The sequence below is a fragment of the Strongylocentrotus purpuratus genome, unplaced genomic scaffold, assembly GCF_000002235.5.
Source record: "Strongylocentrotus purpuratus isolate Spur 01 unplaced genomic scaffold, Spur_5.0 spur5_scaffold_1, whole genome shotgun sequence".
NCBI classification, from domain to species: Eukaryota; Metazoa; Echinodermata; class Echinoidea; order Camarodonta; family Strongylocentrotidae; genus Strongylocentrotus; species Strongylocentrotus purpuratus.
The window spans coordinates 8,379,772-8,404,428 of record NW_022145594.1 but is presented as its reverse complement, the minus strand read 5'-3'; the positions used below and the strand labels follow the sequence as shown (position 1 = coordinate 8,404,428).

The following is a 24,657-nucleotide window of genomic DNA, read 5'->3' as shown; positions in this document are numbered from 1 at the left end:
GCTGCCACGGATAACTGAGCAGCAGGCTTTTCAAAAAGGATTGTCAAAATCCTCTTGTACCAAGTTTGGGCTGAAGCAATGAATGCACGGGTCAAAATCCATTATGTTTGTTTTATCTCACTCCAAAAACGATTGCACACTTATATTTATATTGACTATCTGGAACTTAAAAAGAAAAGGTGATTATATTTACTGAAGCTCAAGGAAATGCTTATTACGAGCAGAATTTATGATATTCTCTTCGACATGATCACAATCTTGATTTCATTCGCACCCTTTGTTTAAGATAACCCTTCTCATTGAGGGATGCAAAATGGATAAAGTTTAATTGGGATGTTATATTTTTTTAATGAAAGTCTACTGTCAATTTCTTTGATACTTAGCATCAAATGTGTACTTTCTTTGCATTATGCTTTGCGTGTGAAATGGCGCAACGGACAAGTGAGCGGAGAGCACTTATATATCATGAGACAAGGAGTTAGTAGGGTGTTCAAAATAATTAAACCTATGGATTAAAACAAGTTTCTGTGAAAGCCTACATTCGTTGCATTATTTTAAATAATAAAGTACGAGGCATAATTTTACCTTTTAAGTATTTAAGACCAAAAAAGCACATGCATATTGCCTGACCTACAGCAAAATCGTCCTTTTAAAAGCATTTAAAGCCTATCTGCACTAATTTGGCCAGGAGGGATTAGATTTCCCTGCGTGGTCACTTGCAGGTGGTTATCTCATAAAATCAGCTCTCGAGTAACATAAGAAAAAAGGACCATGGGGGATCAACGGGTACCGCTTAGGCATTGTTGGCTATATAGAGGGCGCAACTACCTACAAGTAGTGCAGTCCCGCTTAAAGACCTAAGAAGCACATATATTTTGGCTTACCCAAATTCTTTCCATCAGCCTAATCTTGGTACAAGGTGATTTTGACCACACGTTTCAAAGAATCTAGTTTTTAGTGACCCGTGGCAGAAATATTTGGAACACGGTATCATTTGACAGTAAACAAATCACTCTTCATCATGAGGTAGATTTTGTAGTTATATTGGTTATGAATTTTTGATTAGGAGCCACCAAATTTTGTACACCAATTGGAATACGCACTGTATATAGTAGATATAAAATTTTTCCAAGTTTAAAGTTCTATTGAAGAGACAGTTGGTCTCTTCTTATTTCCCTTAACTCTTTCTTTTAACTTGTTCTACTTTGCAGTGTACCATGCATGTGTGTGTGTGTGTATGTGTGTGTATAGTGTGGGTGTGTGTGTGTGTGTGTTCATCAGTATGTATCTGTAATGTGTAGTATCTTATTTATATATTGTTATTTTTTTAGTAACGTGTACAAACATGTAATCTCATTATTTATTATTTATGTCAGGGGACTATTATACTTACAAGTTTTTCAAACTTCCTTTTTAGTCTCCGATTTCTTAATTCCAGAATTATAAGATTATGATTGTTTCATGTTACTTTTGTATATATATATTATGTTATGGTTTTATGATTGAAATAAATGAACTGAACTGAACTGAAGTTTCCTTAAAGGTAATAAAAAGTTTTAGTATGGGTTCATGAATTTGGTTCAAATGAACATATCGGAAGCATATGCGATCGTACAATATTCAGTGATTGTTGTCGCGTTTGAAATCGAATCTAAAGTTATGAAATTGTAAATAATAAACTCTTTATGTTGTATAGCTCCCTCTAAAGGTCAAGATATTAATTAAGCTATGAAACAGTGTTTCTTGACTTAAATCGACCGATTAGCTATTCCCGTTTGGAAATTATATATCACAACTACATACTCTGAGATTTTAATGGTCGCAGCTACCATTGTACGGCCGTAGTTGAAATTTATCAAAATTTACAGGGAGCACCGGTAAATTTTTGTATTTAATTTTTCTTGAAAGCAGAAATGTTTTAGGGGCTAAATTTTCTTGTGGTTATAATGCATCCACAGGGGCATCCAAATACATCAACATTGTAAAGAATCACTTCTATCAAATTTTCAAAATTTCCCAAAACTTTGTATTACCTTTAAGACTCGGTGCTTGACTACATGTTCATATAACATGGCTCTTTACACGGATGCACCGTAGCCCTTTCCCAAAGTTGACACAACCTACTTCAGTCGTATAAAGCAGCATTTATCAAAATTTTGATAGTGACGGCACCCTTTTTGCAAATAAAAAGGTTCGCGTATCTAAATATGCATGTAAAATCGTAAAAATCGGGGGGGGGGGGGCCGGCTTTTTACGCCACGTGTTCGTGTAGTCTCATATACATCTTTCTGTGCAAGTGTTTGTAACTTTACCAAGACTTGGCGAAATTTCTTATCATTTTGATGATTCCAGAACCTTGCAATACACACAAATTCTTATATGCTAGATGATTAACCTTTTCTGGTCGGTTCCACACCGTTTCTTTCACAATGCAATCGCATGACCAGAACTCAACTTCATCTTTAAAGGATATAGTCGTAAATGACAACATAAAAGAAAAGTTATGTATCATTGTAAATATATTGAAAGATCATGGAATTATCAGTATATAAATTGATTTAGTTTGCTGTAATCACTTCAGTAGATGGCTTATCTGTTCCTTTATTTCCTGTTATCACACCAAACGTGTAAATTAGGGTTATCAGATTTCATATCACGTTGTTGATTGCTTTCCCTCGCTTTCATCAGTCAAAGAAATATTGCTTTTTTATTTCAGCCCTCTGTCATTGTTATGGGAAACACAAACTTGGGGTTATTACTGCGAGGGGGCAAACTGGCCTCTTACCATAATAGATTTTGTTTTTAAATAGAAAAACATCTTTCATGCTGTGAATGCACGGTTTTTTGTAAATAAAGTTCAACCATCCCGGACTGACACAAAGCCTATTGAATTGCTTTATATTTTGGTAAAAATTGGGTTAGTACGCCGGTTTTGGTCTGAAGTTTTGTTTTGACAAAAGGGGTAGTACATGAGCCGTACAGTTCTATACCCGAGCAGATATGGGGTCCATGTTAAACTATGGCGTTGAACAGTTTTTATCATGTTGCAAAATAGATCCTAGCTAATATTTAAGATTAATACAGACGTTTTTCAATTTTATAGTAATTTGTCTAAAAGTAGCAATATTCTGCCTTTAAACTACTTTCCTCTCTTTTTGCTGTCCCTCTATATTTTTCTCTTAATGTTTGGTTCTTTTTTCACATTTATATTGGGGGGGGGGGCGGAGTGTCTCGTTTTACGCACATCCACCAATCTTAAATTAACCTGGAGTTAATTGAGTCAAATTTTACCCTCAGTTTTATTTGGTCATGAAGATTCCAGTATTAATAGCTTAAATCTAATGTTATCTTTTTTTTTTAAAAGTCTACTGTCAATTTCTTTGATACCATCAAATGTTTTTTTTCTTCGTGCATTTGGGTTTAGTATACTTGTAAAGCGCTTAGTGACATTTGTATTAAGCGCTATATAGAATTAAAATATTATTATTATTATGTAGTAACATTTGTGTTTTCATTCACGAGGCATATTTTTATTTTCAAAAGTATTAAAGACCCAAAAAGCACATGCATATTGCCTGACCCACATTCTCTCCATCAGCCTAAACTTGGTACAAGGCGATTTTGACAACACGTTTGAAAGACCCTAGTGTTCAGTCACCCATTACATGTATATTATGAATATGGTTCCATTTGACAGAGAACAAGTTACTTTTTTTATCATGAAGTAGATTTCAAAGTTGGTTATTGGTTATGACTTATTAAATAGTTCAACGAAATGTGGGTACACTTTTCGGCATACGCACTGTATAAATTGTATTTAAAATTATTTCCAAGTTTCCCAGACTCGGTGCTGAACCTCATGTTCATATAACACGGCTCTTTACACGGATGCACTGTAGCCCTTACACAAAATCTACACAACTACACTACTTACTTTAGTCGTATAAAGCAGCATTTATTAACCTTTTTAAAGTCACGCCACCCTCCTTTGGGAAAAAAAGAGTTTTAAATGTTAACTTTTCGTGAAAACACATTAGGGTTTCTAATATTTTGTTTTCACGAAATTAACGTAAGTTTCACAATGGATGCAAAATATTTCTCTCGCGGCACCCCGGTAGAAGAAACGCTGGTATAAAGCATGTTTTAACTTTTATAGTTCATCATGTTCAAATAATACTGTACAAAAGTGACTAATGCTTCATCAATAATGAGAATGATAAAATCATCCTTTCCCTCTTACAGCCTCTTCAAGCCTAAAGCAGGGATTGAATACGCATGTTAAAAGTGCCATAAAGATATAACATAAGAAAATATATAACATTTCCGCATACATGGTAAGTATATTAAAAATATAAAGAAGAGAGCGGGATTCTCATTTGATTTAGTTTTAATTCAAATTCAAAAGGGAATCCTGTCAGTACAATTAAACACAATTTTTGTCTTTTTTGGCCCCGTATAAAGACTGGTATACATGTTTATTGTCGTGTACAAAATCGATTTCCCAAAGACCCAAAGTACCCAAACACCAGAAATACACAACACCCCCATTTTACGCCCATCCACACACGCACAACCATATGTTTTATCCAGTTGAACAACAATCAAATATCAAAGGCTTATTCTTGAACTACTGTCATGTCCAAAGACATAACCTGCATAATTATACAGAGGCTATGACTTTATTTTTCCGTAAAATCGTAAAATGGTTAAAAAATATACGGAACATACATTTATGAGTGTATGGGTCCTATAGCAAGTACAGCCGTTAGATACATAATGTTTAACAAGAGTGAAATTATTCATTAAACAAATTCTACTTTTGGGCACGGTGACAATGCTTGCCATTCTTAAGCAGCAATGGACTGCTTTAACGGGCTTGCCTAGTAAAGATCAGTCATTTTCATACTCAAGTTTGATGAAATGGAGTATAATAAAAGTCAAAGAGAGCATGTAATATCGTCCTTCAAATTGTTTATTTAGAGACTGAGGTGGATGAATTTTGGAAGAACCCCATCATTTTTTTAACATGAAGGAGGAGGGGGGGGGGGGGAGATAATAGAAGTAATGTCGAAAGAGAAAGCATTGATCTTGGAAGGTCCTCATTATGTCAATAAAATGTTTACAGGTCAAACAGCTCTGAATGGCAGCACTGTTTATAGAAGGGGTGCAGTGTATCCCTTCCTTAATGGGCCATAATGTTATTTCAAGGGGGGGGGGGGTGCAATGATTACTGGTACTCCTTCATGAATATTCTAAAGGTTATGGTGATAACTGAAACATAAAAGAAAAGTTACGTATTTATGTAAACAAATTGAAAGCTTAAGGAATTATCTTTATTTAAATTGATTTAGTTTGCTGTAATCCTTCCAAATCTACTAAAAATGAGTTGGAAATATTTGTAAATGACTAATCTGGGTCCCTTATCTTTCTGTCATCACACCAAAGAAGTAAATTAGGGTTATCAGATCACTTATCACATTGTTGATCTCTTTCCCTCTCTTTCATCAGCCAAAGAAATATTGCCTTTTCATTTCAGCACTCTCTTACTGTTATGGCAAACACAAAATTTTGTTTATTACCACAAGGGGGCAAACTGGCTTCTTATCATAATAATTTTTTTTTTTTTTTTTTAGAAAATTGCTTTTTATGCTGTGAATGCATGTTTTTTTGTAAATAAAGTTAAACCATCCAGGACTGACACAAAGCTCATTGAATTACTTTATATTTTGGTAAAATTACGTTAGTACGCGGGTTTTGGACTGAAGTTTTGCTAAAGCGAGTAGTACATGAGCCGTACCGTTTTATAGCCGCGCAGGCATCAACTATAGCATTTGAACAGTTTTCATCATGTTGCACAATAGATCCTATCTAATATTTAAGATGAATACAGACGTTTTTCAATTTTATAGTCATGTGTCTAAGAGTAGCGAAATTCTGTCTTTTAACTACTTTTCCCTCTTCTTGCTGCCCCCTGTCTTTTTCTATGACACACAGAGGAACCGTAATTACTCGCAACGTGACTATTTTCTCTTAGCTTTCCATTCGGCGCAAACTAATATTTAATATTCAATTCAATTCAATTTATTTCCATTTTCTTTTATTTTTTACAAATCAATTACAAATGCATATGAATAATAGTGGCAGGATCATGAAAAGCAATAGTTGGCTTATCCAAATGACTTCTTAACAAGTATACACATTACAAAAAGGAAAGACAAACAAAATACTCATTATTTATTAGTTAAAGAGGTGCTTTTTAACTAATCGTTTGAATGATTTTGAAGTCTTACTTTTCTTGAGGTTAGTTTGGAGGTTATTCCCAAAAATTGGTTCATTGTAAAAAGATGATTTGTTGATATGCGGTTTAACATGTAAACAAAAAACAAAGTAATAAAGGGAGGCACCATAAATGCATTATACAGCTACTTTATAGATATTAATGGTAAATATTCCTTTGACATTTAATTACACCGACATTTCTTTGCGTTCCTTTTAATATTTTGACAACGTATCTGGACCAATTCAATTCTTCATCAATTAGTACACCAAGATATTTCGCGGTATTGACTCTCTGCAGTAAATGTCCATTAACCCGGTCATTGAAATCACAGTCTCCTTATATATCGGGTTCTCGAAAATTGTTAACAATGAGTTTTCTTCCATTCAGTATTACGTTCTAGGAATCTTAATTGCGTATATTTAGCCGAGTCTTTGTGGTTTCTCGTAATATGCTGATCTAGTATCCAAGATAGCTTTCTCTAGGTCTCCAGTCTTGACAATGATGGTTGAAATATGTAAAATAGTGTAATATTACATTTTTTGTGAACAAACTGTACTCGGCATATCCACTATCGTCCCCATTCTACTTTTTTTTCGAGCAAAAAAGGGCGATACGTTGCTTTTCATTTATGTTTGTTGGCTCCACACAGACGAACCACTAGTGTACCAAAGGATATATATATCACTCTCTTATAATCTAATAAAGACAACTAACTAGAAGATTAATGAATATAATGAAATACTTTTGTCTCACCTGTTCACCTTAATATTCAAGGTCCACAGAATACGGAGAACGAGGACGAAATTTCGACGGGATTGAAGGCAACGCAAACGGGAAAAGAGGAAATAGTCTGCTACTGGACACGTTTTGTAATATGAGTTGATTTGCGGTAAAAGTAAGCCTATTCGAACTTTATCATTTATCTGTCGACAAATAGCTTGTATTCCCACTTTGTGATTTAACCAACTGTGCCGAAAGGGCACCTGGATGAAAACTGAACAATGAACCCCAGTAGTTAGCAATATTATCAACTTAGATATACAGTGCGTATAAAGAAAAAAGTGTACCGAACTTTGGTAGCTTCTAATTAAAAAAGTTATAATCAATGTGACTTTGAATCATTATTCATGGCTTATGATAAATTATACCCTATCTAAAGATACAATATTCATAATTGTGCTGCAACGGATGACTGAGCAGCAGGCTTTTTTTAAAAAGTATTGTCAAAATCTTCTTATATCAGTTGTATATGTCAACTGAAACTCAAAGAAATGAATATTACGAATATATTATGAATATTCGCACCCCTGGTTTAAGATATCCCTTCTCATTGAGTGATACAAAATGAATAAAGCTCATTTGGGATGTTGTCCTTTTTTATGAAAGACTACTGTCAACTTCCTAGATACTTATCATCAAATGTGGTTTTTACTAGCATTTGGGTTTAGTAACATTTGAGTTTTTATTCACTATTCGAGATAAGCACCTTATGCCCATGTGAAATGACGGAATGGACAAGTGAGCAGAGAGAACTTAAATATCATTAGACACGGAGTTAGTAGGCTGTTCAAAATATTCACGGTTATCCTAGTTTCTGTGAAAGCCTAGAACATTGCATCATTTTAAACGATGAAGAAATGAAGCACGAGGCATAATTTTACTTTTAAAAGTATTTCAGACCAAAGAAGCACATGCATTTTGCCTGACTCACATTCTTTCCGTCAGCCTAAACTTGGTACAAGGCAATTTCTACCACACGTCTTAAAGACCCTAGTACTCAGTCACCCATTGCAAAAATATTTTGAATATGGTATCATTTGACGGAAAACAAGGTACTCTTCCTTACGAAGTAGATTAGGAGCTACCGAATTTGGGTACATTTTTCGGATTTATGTGAACATATTGAAAGCTTAAGGAATTATCTTTATTTAAATTGATTTAGTTTGCTGTAATCCTTCCAAATCTACTGAAAATGAGTTGGAAATATTTGTAATTGACCAATCTGGGTCCCTTATCTTTCTGTCATCACCCAAAGAAGTAAATTAGGGTTATCAGATCGCTTATCACATTGTTGATCTCTTTCCCTCTCTTTCATCAGCCAAAGAACTATTGCTTTTTCTTTTCAGCACTCTATGACAATCACAGAATTGTGTTTATTACCACAAGGGGGCAAACTGGCCTCTTATCATAATAGATTAAAAAAAAAATAGAAAATCGTCTTTCATGCTGTGAATGCATGACCTTGTAAATAAGGTTCATCCATCCAGGACTGACACAAAGCCTATTGAATTACTTTATATTTTGGTAAAATTTAGGTTAGTACGCGGGTGTTGGTCTGACGTTTTGACAAAGCGTGTAGTACATATGAGCCGTATCGTTCTATACTAAAGCAGGCATGGGGACTATTTTCAACTATAGCATTTGAACAGTTTGTATCATGCTGCAAAGAAGATCCTATCTAACATTTAAGGTTAATACAGACGTTTTTCAATATTATAGTAATTTGTCTAAAAGTAGCGAAATTCTGCCTGTTAACTACTTTTCCCTCTTTTTGCTGCCCCTCTGTCTTTTTCTCTGACACACAGAGGAACCTTAATTACTCGGAACGTGACTATTTTCTCTTAGCTTACCATTCGGCGCAAAGATAGGATACAAACTAATATTTAATATTCAATTCAATTCAATTTATTTCCACTTTAAAAACAATTTACACATCAATAACAAATACATATGAATAAAAGTGGCAGGATCATAAAAAGCGCTAGTTGGCTCATTGAAAATGACCCCTTAACAAGTATACACATTACCTATCTAACATTGTAAGAAAAAAATCATAACAGGAAAAACATAACATCAAATTGGCAGCACCAATAAAGCCTTTGGCTTTTCTTGCCGTCTCCACATTCATATATATTTTTGTTGTTGTATTTGTATTGTAAATGTTTCTCTTTAATATGTACGCTATGTTTTGTATTTTATATGTTTGATATGATGCTTTTATGATGAATGAAATAAAGTTCAATTCAATTCAAATCAATTCAAAAGGCAAGGAAGAAAAAAAAAGGAAATACAAACAAAATATTCATCATTTATGAGTCCAAGAGGTGCTTTTAAACTAATCGTTTGAATTGTTTTGCAGTCTCACTGTTCTTGAAGTTAGTTGGGTGGTTATTCCAAATAATGGGTCCATTAAAAAAAAAACGCATTATGATTTGTTGATATGCGGTTTAATAAGTGCAAATTATATTATCAAAAAAGGCGAACATGTAAACAAAAAACAAAGTTATGAAAGGGAGGCACCATAAATGCATTATACAGATACTTTATAGATATTATTGGTAAATATTCCTTTGCCCGTTTTATTACACCGACATTTCTTTGCGTTCCTTTTATTGTTTTGATAACGTGTCTGGACCAACTCAATTCTTCATCAATTAGTACACCAAGATATTTCGCGGTATTGACTTTCTGCAGTAAATGTCCATTAACCGAGTCATTGAAATCATAGCCTCTTTATATATCGGCCTTCTCGAAAATTGTTTACAATGAGTTTTCTTCTATTCAATATTACGTTCTAGGAATCTTAATTGCGTATTTTTAGCCGAGTCCTTGCGGTTTCTCGTGATATGCTGATTTAGTATCAAAGATAGCTTTCCCTAGGTCTTCAGTCTTGATTATGATGTTTCAAATATGTAAAAAAGTGTTATATTTGTTTCTTTTTTTGTTTAAAATTCTACTCGGCAGAATTCTACTATCATCCCATTCCATTCCAATTTTATTTTTTTTAAATAGAAAAACGGCGTATTTTTTGGCTCCAAACAGACGGTACACCAGTGTAGCAAAGGATATCCATCACTCTCTTATAATCTAGTAAATACAACTAACTAGAATCTTAATGAATATTATAAAATACTTTTATCTCACCTGTTCACCTTAATATTCAAGGTCCACAGAATATGAAGAACGAGGACGAATCTCGACGGGGTTGAAGGCAACGTAAACAGGAAATAGGAAATATTCTGCTGCTGGACACGTTTTGTAATATGAGTTGATTTGCGGTAAAAGTAAGCCTATTCAAATTTGATTGTATATTTTTCGATAAATAGCATGTATTCACGCTTTGTGAATTAACAACTGTACCAAAAGGGCGCCTAGATGAAAACTGAATAATGAAACCCAGTAGTTAGCAATATTATCAACTTGGATATACAGTGCGTGTAAAGAAAAAGAGTACCGAACTTTGGTAGCTTCTAGTTAAAAAAGTTTTAATCCATGTGACCTTGAATCATTATCCATGGTTAAGGATAACTTATATCCAGTTTAAATATACCATATTCATAATTGTGCTGCCACGGATGACTAAGCAGCAGGCTTTTCAAAAAGGATTGTCAAAATCCTCTTGTACCAAGTTTGGGCTGAAGCAATGAATGCACGGGTCAAAAGCCATTATGTCTGTTTTATCTCACTCCAAAGACGATTGCACACTTATAATTATATTGACTATCTGGAACTTAAAAAGAAAAGGTGATTATATCTACTGAAGCTCAAGGAAATGCTTATTACGAGCAGAATTTATGATATTCTCTTCGACATGATCACAATCTTGATTTCATTCGCACCCTTTGTTTAAGATAACCCTTGTCATTGAGGGATGCAAAATGGATAAAGTTTAATTGGGATGTCATATTTTTTTTAATGAAAGTCTACTGTCATTTTCTTTGATACTTAGCATCAAATGTGTACTTTCTTTCATTTGGTTTTAGTAACATATAAGTTTTCATTCACTATTCGAGATAAGCACATTATGCTATGCGTGTGAAATGGCGCAACGGACAAGTGAGCAGAGAGCACTTATATATCATGAGACAAGGAGTTAGTAGGGTGTTCAAAATATTTTAATCTATGGATTAAAACAAGTTTCTGTGAAAGCCTAGATTCGTTGCATTATTTTAAATAATAAAGCGCGAGGCATAATTTTACTTTTTTAAAGTATTGAAGACCAAAAAAGCACATGCATATTGACTGACCCACATTCTCTCCATCAGCCTTTACTTGGTAATAATCAATGAAGTAACAAAGCATGAGGCACATTTTCCTTATCTTTCCATCAGCTTAAAGTTGGTACAAGGCGATTTCGGCCACCCGTTTTAAAGACCCGAGTGTTCAGTGAACCTTGGCAGAAATATTTGGAACAGGGTATCAATTGACAGAAAGCAAATCACTCTTCATCATAAAGTAGATTTCATAGTTATATTGGTTATGAATTTTTGATTAGGAGGCACCAAATGTTGGTACACTATTTGGAATACGTACTGTATAAAGTAGATATAAATTATTTCCAAGTTTCCTTAGACTCGATGCTGAACTTCATGTTCATATAACATGGTTTTTTACACGGATGCACCGTAGCCCTTTCCCAAAGTTGACACAACTTACTTCAGTCGTATAAAGCAGAATTTATCAACATTTTGATAGTGACGGCATCCTTTTTGCAAAAAAAAAAAGGATCGTGTCACTTTAATCTCAAAATTATTACAAAAGATTTCCTTTCAATTACTCTGGTACACATCAAGTGGCATATACAAAAGAATCGGCACAATTTGTTTCTAGAATTTACCAGCGAATTAAAAAATAACAACAATGACATTTTTAATATGGTAGTATTTTGTAAAGAAAACACAGATAAAATATGAAATTATGTGAGCGGATAGCTCTCTACCCAATACATGAATACAAAAGTCATATATTCGGTCAACTCGGTGCACAGATATAAAGGTATATTTTTTTTCTCACGAAATCGACGTTAATTTCATGATGGATGCAAAATATTTCTCTCGCGGCACTCAAAGGTGCCACAGCACCCCGGTTGAAAAATCGCTGGTATGAAGCATATTATAAATTTTGAAGTTCAACATGTTCAACATGTTCACAGAATACTGTATATTAGTGCATGATACTTCATCAATAATGAAAGCGATAAAATCATCCTGTTCCTCTTAACCTAACTAAAAACCCTAAGGCAGATATTTTACAGTGTTTTGTAGATAACTTGAATACAACACAATACATTCAAATACCGTTCGATATTAAATCTATTCAAAGAAATTATCAAACCACCAATACGCACGTTAAAAGAGTAAAAAAGATGAAACATAAGAAAATATACAACAGTTTTGCATACATATTAAGTATATTACAAACATAAGGAATATAACGGGTTTAATTTCATTTGGTTTTATTGCAACTACAACAAGTAAACCCTTTCAAAACAATTAAACACAATTTCTGTTTTCCTTTGGCCTCGCATACATGTTTATTGTCGTGTACAAAATCAACTTCGATTTGTTTTTGTTTACAGGTGCACAGCTATATACATACACTTAAAGTAATACAGATATAACAGTCACGCATACATGTTAAATATATTACAAATATTAGGAACATAGCGGGTTTAAATTGATTTGGTCTTATTTCAACTTCAGCAAGTAAACCCTGTCAATACATACACTATAATTAATACAAACATACAAACCCACACCACATTAATCCCCAATCATTTACCCTCTTCTAAAAACTCAAAGTACCCATACACATGCAATAAATTATCATTAATTCATTGCATTTTACCCCGGTCCCCAACATTAAAAAAGTCCTCTGTACGGCCATGCATTATGTCTCAAGGCATGGGCGCACATAAGATTTGTTTTCTGTTGGGGACCGGGGGGAAATACAATGAATTATTGATAATTTATTGCATTTTCTTTTCTTTATTCTATTTGTGGGAACTGCCCCCTACCCTAGCCCCCGCCCCCACCGTGTCGATGTGCTATATTAGTGCCCTTTTGTGGAGCATACGCCCTCATTACTGTCATTTATGACTTAAGGGCGTAGGTCCCCTAGTTGATAAGCATACTACCATACACATGCTTTAACAGTCACGAAAAACAAACACGGGCAAATTATTATTTAATACAATCTGAGAATGTATCTATTAGGAATAAATCATTGTCAAAATAATTTCATAAATTGGGGTAAAAAAAAAATATTCCACGTTATGAGCGACAGTCAAATTTAAAAATGTGAAACTCATTTTTTCATTATCTCACAAAAATAATTATTTTGTGTAGCGCCCTCTGCAACAAAACTCAACTATCCCTTTAAGCGTCAGTCAGAATTTCGTCACATTTGCTTAATTTGTAACTCGTTGTACGGGCTTTATTTTCCTTTTCCAAGTTTGACAAGAATTTGGTATATGTTTCTCCATATTAAACCTAGTTTATTCTAGACCTGACGATTGTGCCATTCCCACCCTAATAAAACTATGTATCCTCCAAGTCAAACCTCATGTATATGGGCTGGTTATGTTGTAAATATTCATGAAGTACAGCTGAGATGGCTTTCCTGTAAAAAGCAGCATGAACGTATGATTCACGCTGTTGCACTTTAACAGAATAAAATATGTTGATCTAGATGATTTCAAATCAATAATATTCAGTATTATAAACTTTGTACTCATGTATCATGTACAGCAGATGGCAGTATACGTAAATCTGAAGTCATGTCAGTAGAATATCCTGCCTTTGAAAACAGTCACTTATCCAAGTGACATTTGCCTACACCACTCCTTAAAAAAAAAAAAATATTCATGGAAATGCATCTGATTATGAGTGGTACCAACTCAACTCCTTTTCATTACGTTTCTCCATTTCAAAGTCAATATTCCTTTCTCCCACGTTCACGCATTTCTTGAGGAATTTGAGAATAGCAATATTTTTTTCGTCATTATGTTCGTGGTTATCCAGAGTGTAGTTTTTAAGCATCCATACATGGTCTTTTGGAAGAAGCGCGCTTACAGCTGGGAAGTCTTCACGCGGTTGCAGTTCCTTCTCATGAATAATCGCTACCATCAAATGTCGACCTGGACAAGATAAAGATAAATGCTCTGATTCGAATTTATGTTCACAGTTATCAACAATTGTGGTTTATGTCAACTTCAACAGCTCATTTTTATGTCTATGATGGACATGATAATTTTTGTTTAGTGTTGATCGTAACAAATTTGGAAAATGACAAGCCCCAAAATGGTCATATTGTTTTATAGCATGTCATATTTTATCCATGAAATAAACTAGTATTGGGGAGTATCGATATCTATCTCCTACGAAAAACCGGTTTAATAAGTTATCAACTTACCGTAATCTAGAGCAGAAGAATTTTGGCGTAATACTTTGGAAGTTGAATACATACCTGTATGGTCGGATGTTTGGTTATTTAAGTTAAAAAGTATAAAAGACAGCTTACTAATTAATTTCAATTTCAAATTCATGTATAATATTTTAGCAATACCATATTTTTTAAATGGAAAGTTAATGCCAATGATAAATGTTATTATTGTAATCAGACAGGTGATTGTATGCACATGTTCTTTTTTTGTAACGAAGTCAGTATGTTTTGGAATGAAGTTGAAAGGACTATAAAGAAATATTTCATGTCTGATTTTAATTTCAAACCATGTCATGTATTGTTTGGTATTGATTTTAATTCAAAGAAGGAAAAAGATGTTGATATTATTTTGAATTATGCACTTTTTACTATTTACAAAAGTTTTGTTGGAAAAGAATCTAAAAAGAAAACAACTAAAAAGAGACTTCTTCATATTTTTATTTACCTATTAATTTATCGTTTACAAATAGAAGAAAATATTAGAAAACCATGTATATCCCTCCAGAAATGGAGGCAAATGCTAAAAATGTGAATATGTTTATATTATTATGAAGAAAAAAATAAAGAAGACCTGAAATGGTTATTTTACAAAAAAAAAAACTTACCGTAGTGATCAAGTACGGCACTGTCAAGATTTATAATAAACTCCGTCATTGCTTCTTGGGGACAAAAGCTGCAATCACATAAACGAATCGAAGAAAAAATAATAATGCCAATGACTTGAAACAAAATCGTGCACGTCATACCCCGAGAATGCAGAATACACTTATTAGGCTATTCTATGGAAATGTACGTCCCAAAATTTCTAAGACTTGAATTAAAAAAAAAAAAAAAAATCATATTTTCCGCCTGATTGATTGATTAATTCATTGATAGATGATAGATCCACATTAATGGCAACCTCTGAAATATGACGTTAAGTCTGCCTTCAGAGAAGCACTAAGTGATGCGAGCAGTCATCTTGACTCTATTGAGCATTGGATACCTTTGGGCGGGCTCTCAAACCCTTACCCTTACTTGAGAGTAACACTTCTCTGTGCCCTTTAACAAATTTTCACAATGGGTTTTTCTTCCATTAACCAAAATGTTCCTTTTAACACTTTTAACAAGCTAGATTAAACCTTTAAAGTATTGGATCCAGCGTCTTAAAAGTGTATATTAACCATTTCGATAATGTTGTTACTTGTTTTCCCTTCGACTGTTGGATTGACATTGGATTTTAGAGTAATGTTGACACCAAAACGCTCGCCATGACATGGTTGTTAAATATCTCATTACAGCGAATCGTATAGTAAACACAAATGGTAAAATATCCCTTTTACTAAACGAAGTTTGACTTCATACTGGACAATTTTTTAAGTTTGCTTAACAGGGGTGGGAGGGTCACCCAGCCCCAAACACTGAATTTGCCCTGCTCCAGGCCGTTGCTTGAATAATTTCGCGGTGAACCTCATAATCATGCTCGTTGTTTAGAAACAGTAGCATGGATGAAGAGCGAATATGACGCTGGAACTCCGGTTCTATATATCTTACCTTGGCTTTGCAAAGTTCCAAACAAAAACAGGGCAGTGTATCACTATTCCTCCTGTAACCCTGTTGTGATCATCGACTCCACGCTTGCCACCTGCAAAGCAAAATTATTATTTTTTTTTTTTTTAGCAACAATTGCACAAATTGTGACTCCATGTTCTTATATTTCCACTTACAAGTTAAAAAATGAACTGGATTATTTCATGAACGGTAGGTAATTATGGTTGATATGTTCAGGGGCGTCGCTAGAACATGTAGAAAGGGTGAAGGGCTAACACCTAGATTTGCCGACAGATTTCGAGGAGTGACACCCCAATTTGCCAACAGGTATGTTGAATCCTAAGCTACGCCCCACATTTGCACGATGACAATTACGATTCAATTCGAATTTGTTAAAGCCCACTGCACACTATACTACTCCACTGCAACCTGACCTTGGTAGATATTGTTATAAAAACCATAACATATGAATAAAGTCTAAAATACACAAATGACTAGTAAATCGACGTTGTTGGTTATTGCCTTTCAGTTGGGGACTGGGAGGGGGGGGGGGGGGGAGGGGGAGGGAGGGTAGGGGGAGAGAAGCATCATTTTTTCGTGCATTTTTTTCGCATTTTCATGACATTTTAGGTAACTTAATATTATCTTATTTTTGTGAGGTTGCGCTTTAACTGATGAATTTTACTGCTAACCCATGGCTAGGTTCCTGTATTCGAACACAATTTCCTGTCCTTATTTAATATAAGAATATTAGTTTGATGTAAAGAACACTTACAAATCTGGGGTATTATATCGTCACTTATTTGCCTCACGTCAACGTCTCTCATTTCTCTACTGTCAATGATGTGTATATGCTCTGTAATGCGGATGCGCTGTTTATACCTTGTTGCCTCGAGGTGCATTGGCATCTCGTTGGCGCAATCATCGTATGTACCTGCGTAGGGAAAAATTTCAAAGAATCGAAGAAGCTAATTTCAATACATTAGGAGCATTCTCACGGGCATTCAACCATGAAAAAAAAAAGTATTTTGTAAATAATAGTTTAAGGAAACGGTGAACTACCATGAAAAGAAAGAGGTGGAGAGGAGGAGGGAGATATATAAATATATATCTATATATATATATATATATAGAGAGAGAGAGAGAGAAACAGAGAGGAGGGAGGGACGAAGGAAGAAAGAGGAAGAGAGAGAGAGTCAGAGAGAGCTGAGAGAGAGAGAGAGAGAGAAAGAGCGGGAGACAGACAGAGAGGGAGAGAGATATATATAAAGAGACAGAGAGAGAGAGAGAGAGAAATAACGAGAGAGGAGATGGGAGTGAAGTATATAAATAGAGATTAATAGAGATTGAGAAGAGAAAAGGAAATTTGAAAAGTAGAAAGTTCAAATAGAGAAAAGGGATGAGAAAGTGAGAGGAAGGATAAAAGTACATGCAATATCAAAAGAAGAATGAATGGAAGAACCTGCTGTGCCAAGCACCATGACAATTAATATTGCACATATTAATTATATTGCTGAAATACATGTACATATAACGTACTGATATTACATAAGCCTCTATTTATTATTGAAGGAGCGAGTGAAAGATGGGATTGGACAATTTTGGTACCTCAAAGTTCTCATTTTTAGGTAAGGACAAATCAAGTGCATTTCGTATGGTACGACTACATGTATTTTACAACTTGGTGAAATGCTTGACCATTCAGAAGCATATTCGGGTGACGTGACTATCTCTCTCTAACATTCAAACGTTGTGCATAAATTGTTGGGTAGAAAATATCGATGTTTAAATAACACGGCCATTATAGTTAGGATTGGTAAGATTTGGATAAAAAGTCACAACACCAATGAGATTCTGATCGTGATCAAAATATCACTTTTTAGTGAGACATTTGGATTCATACGCTTAACAAGTGAGATTCTGATCTAGAGTACGAATTTAATGATGAGTAGTATAGAAATACGACATCCTGGAGCTGTAGCGATAGTATTATTACAAGACCCTTAGGGACAACAGTATAAAGACATATTGTTTTTATTGTTTTGGTATTGTTATCTATTATTATCAATTATTTTCAAAACCTAATATTCAGTTGGTAGATAAAACAGGAGCCGAACTTCATGCAGATATCTATGGTCGTCAGTTTTTGTACTGATTACAGCAAGTCATTTTCTAAATCGTTAATTGATTTAATTCGCTGTCCTCCCTCCATTTATTATAATTATAATGATCATTGTCAACATTATTATCGTTATTATTGATGTTATTTTTATTATTACTATTTTATCATGATTAAATGCCATATTAAAAAACAACAGTTGTGCTTGTAAAATGGTATTAAGCTGCTTTACCTACCAGTGAAAGCAAACTTAAGAGAATTAGCTAAAGCCGATTTTCCAGAACCTTTTTCGCCATACAGTCCAATATGAACTACTTCTGGCCTCGCCTTATCGTTGTTTATGCATTCTATCTGTCTATAATTTTGCAGATAATCTTTGAGTTTATCCAGCTCCTCTCTGTGGTTTTTCAGCGCACTTGACTCTGTTTCTGCAAAAGTATAAGCCAACAGGAAAAGAAAAGATAGTGGGTAGAACGTTTTCGAAAAATATAAAATCATTAAAACATGCATTCTATTTATTGTTTAATTCTTTAAAAAAAAAAAGATTTAATTTTAGCGGGCAATGCTACAATTTGAATCGTTTGAAAGCAGAATAATCAAAGAAATCGGTTGGTAAAATAAAAGTTTCTTTTAAGAAAGGATGAAAAATCCTGACTTGACCAGAATTTATAATTAGTCTGGCTGATAAATTTGAAATCGTGTATCTTGAAATTGCTTAGGAACTGTCGTAACCATCATGATCATTAAAAGACAAGTTATGAAACAAAAAACATTTTTCGCTTGATGTCTGGACATGTCCTATGAAAATGTTATGCTGGAGTGAGCAAATAACTGATTTCTTGTGTGTAGTGAAGTATAACTTTATGATGGAAATAGAATATCACAAGGAATAGTTGATGAAGAAATAAAAATCAATCAATATATTATTAAAATCAACTAAGCAAACAGTTAACCGATCAATCAATATCAATTAAAGGCACCACTGAGTTTAAACTTGAAAATAACGGCAAGCTTGTAAACGTCGTCACCATCTCTTTACTATTAAGATATGTAGCACCATGTTATGTTGTATTCAGGACAACATAGATTAAACCAGTAATATACGATCTGTTGTTGATCTTTATAGCCTCACCTGTAAAGCCATAGAATAATAATATTGACATGTCAACACATACTTCGATAATAAAAGAATTATACAGTTTCTTGTCATTTCTTTTCCACCTACAAAACTCTCACATTTGCTGATACGAGCCAGAACAAATATTCCTGTCTTATCTGAATTTGGCATCTTTTTCTTCACTCAAACATAACACGTCGTCAAAAATGTTGGTGTCATTCGATGGAAGAAACCCTTACCTATTACCTTACCAAGCAGGTGTGAAAATATCCTGAAAACATTTGTATATTATTTGGGGAGATTATCGATTTTCGTTTTGTTCATAAATAAATGATATAGTTCTTTTATCTTCATACTTAGACCTAAAAGTACTATTCCATACCAAAAATATAAGTGTTGATTAAGCCTTAAAAAAGACGGCTACGAACCAGGGGAAATTTATTTTTAAAAGTTGACCCTGGTTCACGTGGATTAATCCAGAACCATGGGGAAGTTTCCAAAAACAGATAATTACAACCAATTAAACAAGTTAAATAGGCTAGAACCTACAATGTTAATTTCATAATGCGAATGCGATCAACTTAATAACTTTCTAATCTTGACAAGATCAACGAGAAAGATTGTCATTACGATTAAGAACATCAACTTGCACATGAAACAGTATTTTAATGCTAGAGCTATTCCACCCACGATTTTTTCTTCAAAATCCAAATCCAAAATCCATATTTTTTTAAATCCCAGTGCAAGAAACAGAGATAATTGACATAGTAAACAATCTACCACAGAGTCCTGGCTATGATGGAATCACGAACAGTATTTTAAAACATGTAATCTCAGAAATTGTAATCCCATTAACTCACAGTTTTATCTTATCGCATATAAATGAGTTCGTTCCCTCACATATGAAGAACGCATAGGTTATACCCATATACAAAAAAAAGGAGATACACGTTACTGCGGAAACTATAGACCAATATCCCTTTTAACAACATTTTACAAAATCTTAGAAACGAATATTTATACGCGCACCATTAAATTCTTAACAGAATGTGGCTTACTTTTTGATTCTCAATTCGGTTTTCGCAAAAACCATACAGCTCACGCAATGCTAATATTTATAAGTAAAGTCGCTCAAGCAATTGATGATTATTCACACACCATTGGAATATTCATGGAATTATCAAGGCCTTCGACACTATAGATCACGAAATGTTATTATATAAACTCTCGCACTATGGTGTGAGAGGAAAGGCCTTGGGGTGGTTCAGGAACTACTTACAAGACAGGCCCCAATTTGTCTCGGTCAATAATTGCGAATTAACTGTCAGACCTATTACATGTGGTGTACCACAAACTTCGTTAATCGGCCCGCTGCTCTTTATTTTATATATAAATGATATTAAAAGCGCATCTACCACTTTATCATTAATCTTATTTGCAGATGACACTGACATATTTTTATCTCATCTTGACCCACAACTATTACTAAATATGTTAACTATGAACTCACTTTAATTTATGAATGGATCCAGACAAACAAACTCTCCTTGAATATTAACAGAACCAATTACATGTTGTTTAGCAATATTATTGACTCACTTCCGGGTGAAGTATTTATTAGTGAAGCAGCCCTTGACTGTTAAATCTACAAAATTTCCCTTCAATTCCCTTACTCTTTACTCAACGCTAATACTGTCGTATTTACATTATCGAAATCTTCCTTTGGGTAATCCAGACATCACATATATTAATAGAATCCTTCTTTTACATAAACGTGATAAATAATGCCTACTATTGCGCATACACTGAACCTTTTTTTTTTTCGGAAGGCAAACTGTGACATGTTAAAGTTTAATAAAAATCAAATTTCAGTTGTCTCGCCAAGAACTTCCATCAGCCACGATTGAAGTCCTTACAACAAATTACACTGTCCACACATACCAAACACGACATGCTACACGTGCAAACTACCATCTTCCTCTAACCAGGACAGTTTTTGCCCCCCAAAAATTTTATACACAGAACCAAAATACATTGATCTTAAACATTGATCTTAATCTCAAACAGCTTAAAAATCTACGGCAGCTTCAAAAAACATTTTAAATTGTTATTATTGAATTCGTACGTGTAATGCACAACTATACTTCTTTTTCTCTCTTCTCATTCTTCTTCTGACTCCCATTCTTTACTTTCTCTTCCTATTTTTCTTTTTTTCTTGCATCCATCATCCAAATCATTTCATTGTTTTTGTCTGTATACTTTGCTTTTAATTATTATACTTCTACCTCATTATAAATGACACTGTGTCAAAATTATTTCGAGGAACTTAAATTTTACAAGCTACACTCTAGAAAAATGTTGGGCAAAAAATTGCCCAATTTTTACCCAACATGAAGGCGATTATGTGTCCAACCAACTGTTGGGTAAATTAAAGATTTTGCATGATTTACCCACTGTTGGATAAAAAGAAAATACCCAACTTTGAACCAACAAAAATATACCGAATCAGAAATTCACCCGATTCTCACCATAATGTGTAGCATATTAGACACTAGTTGGGCAAATACGTTTGATAAAATATCATACATGATATATATCGAAGGACAATAGTGCCCATTTAGTTTGGAACATTTAATTGGCTAACTTGACATGTAGAAAAGATAACTCAATTGTTGGACAAAAATGGCCCAACTTTAATTTTCCCAATAACAATTATTTCATCGGTAAATACATGGTTGGTAGAAAAAAACCCAATTATTGGACAACATTTGCCCAACATCGATTTGCCAAGTAACACCGACCCAACCGATTTTTTAACCTTTTAATAGGTAACTTCTTATAGCGAATGGTTGGGGAAAAATGAGCCAATTTTCGGACAAGATTTTTCCAAAATCGATATTACCCAGTAGCATCTGCCCATTTTTCTTTTTACAGTGTATATTCTCTTTATCAGTGGCGTACGCATAATTTTTTTAAAGGGGGGGGGGGGGTTTAACATTTTGGAATCGGGCCAAAAATTTCGCAACGACTCAGCCAGCCGCTGAATAAGTGGGGGGGGGGGGGGTGGTGGTAAGAGGACATATTTTTTTTTTTTGGGTCACAAAAATTTCGCAACGACTCAGCCAGCCGCTGAATAAGCGGGGGGGGGGGAAGATTTTTTTTCGGGGGTCCCGAAATTTTAACATTTGACTGATAGGCATTACGTTCGTTGAGGAGGGGGGGAGGGTAAGGTCACCTTTTTTAGGTCATCCATTAGGATTAAAAAAAAAATAAAAAAAATATCAAAGGGGGGGGGGGGGTTTAAACCGAAATCCCCCTTGCGTACGTGCCTGCTCTTTATTACATGTAAGTTCCTTTTTTCACATGTAATTTCGAAATTATTTAGTGTAAATGCAAAACAAACAAAATTTTGTAAATATGCTATGTTTTGTTAATGTATTGTTTTTTTATGTGAAATAAAGAAACTAAACTCAAACTCAAACTCAATGTAAATAAAAATACTGATGAGAAAATAAATAAATAAATCGTAAATTTCACGAAAATCGGAAATCCCAAACCGAAATCGCATCTCGCACACAAACCTTCCACCACACTTTCCGCGGAACACGCACCTTCTGTGTAAGGGAGCTGGCGGGATGGAAGTTTGCCAGCGAGCCGCTACTGCGCCAGCGGCAGATCCACTGCACGCAAAATTACTGGGACTCGAAAGAATAATAATTTTAGAATGACATCTTTGTGGGTGAGCAATATAAAGCACCGATCATTTATGAAAGTCTGTTCGACACTCTCCAAACTCCTTCATTCACATCAAAACAATAATGTAAGGACTTGGTAACATTGTTCAGATGAGATAAGATGGTAATGACTTCAATGCTAGATGTAATTTTTTTTTACAAAGCTTGTCATATGTCTTATTTTCATGGAAAAACGGTTGGGAAAATTCATAAATGGTTGGTAGAATTTACTGTTAGAGGGTGTCACACAGTGGCGCCTTAGAAAATAAAAATCATAAATATGTTTGTGGTTTGAGAATGTTTTCAGGATTGTTTGCATGTAAGAGGAATATGATAAGTAACATTTCATACACAAATTACGCAGTTTTTTCATCAACCTTCAACGATGTTACCGAGTCACTTTAATGTAACATATATTTAAATTGCAAAGGTCACATTTAAAAAAAGGATTCTATGCCCCTCGGAACTCCTAAACACAGGTATCACATAAGAGGTTTGGACAGTTAGTTCAACATTTGTTTTCATATGCCTACCAGGCGTCATTTGGGCGTTTAATAGACAAATGTATTGCCAACAAATTGCCCCTCGGCCATCAGAACTGAAATTGTTCAAGGACCACGTAAAATCATATATCGACAAACTACTTCAACGGAAAGAACACTTGTTATTATTAGGTTCGCTATTGCATACATGTGCACTGTAAATAGATCAACCACTATCTTGCCCTAGAGAAGTACATGGCTTGTAATAATAATGATAAATAATGGTACATTTCTATAACACGCACATGTCCATCACGCCGTGCTGCGATATATGTAACGCTGGGGCATGTCGGATACCCATTTACACCTGGGTGGAGAGTGGCAAATGTGGATCAATGCCTTACCACATTACACGTTATTGCCGGTTAGGAATTCGAACCCCCAATCGTTGGATTTATAGTCAAGTGAACAAACCACTGTAGCACGACACCTCTACACGATACTTACCAGCAACGTCAGGTATTGAAGAAGTACTCTCACCACGGTCCATGCTTTCACATAGGTCTATCCTGCCGACCCTCTCCAAGGCTTGTCTTAAGATCCTTAAGCTCGTTTCCTGATGTTGTAGCCTCGACCATTTTTTGAGCATATTAAAGGTCCCTTCGTAAACTATACCGTGTCGGTTTGCGACCCTGGAGCCATCGATATCGTATTGTGGGATTCCCAGTTCCAATCCTAGTTTTTCAGTTTCCTCATCTGTCTTCATATTTTCAGCAATGTGTGTCAAAACACGCCAGAAATCTTGTTCACTCCTCGGGGACATGCTAGATGAATAAGAAGTACGTACAGACAATCTTACTAACTTATTCAGGAACTACATCAACAAGCTGCCATTATTTTAGCTTTGAGATTTATGAACCATGTTCAGGTTATATAAAAGCACTGTGTTTTGGTAAAATACTCTATACCTTTACAATATTGGATGCTGAAGAACATGTTATCAGGAAGTATTCGAAATTTGAAATTTGATATAAGAAAGTTAGGTACATGTAACTTGTTTTCTTTCATCTCCTAACGATGACCAAAGCATATTATTTAATATGGGTTGAGACAGATTAACACATTTATTGGATCAATACCGTAAACTTGGAAAGTTTTTTTTTCAGGGCTTT

General features: G+C 34.5%; 1 protein-coding gene across 1 annotated transcript; it reads right to left on the bottom strand.

The window, feature by feature from the left end:
* Positions 1-13,398: 13,398 nt before the first annotated feature.
* Positions 13,399-24,297, bottom strand: LOC105443696 (the record flags this gene model as incomplete). Its single annotated transcript, XM_030977603.1, is given in 6 exon segments — positions 13,399-14,198; positions 15,109-15,176; positions 16,037-16,127; positions 16,809-16,967; positions 18,389-18,580; positions 23,993-24,297. Coding segments are annotated over 6 exon segments (1,072 nt in total), but the record flags the coding sequence as incomplete, so codon positions are not given.
* Between the last annotated feature and the right edge of the window lie 360 nt (positions 24,298-24,657).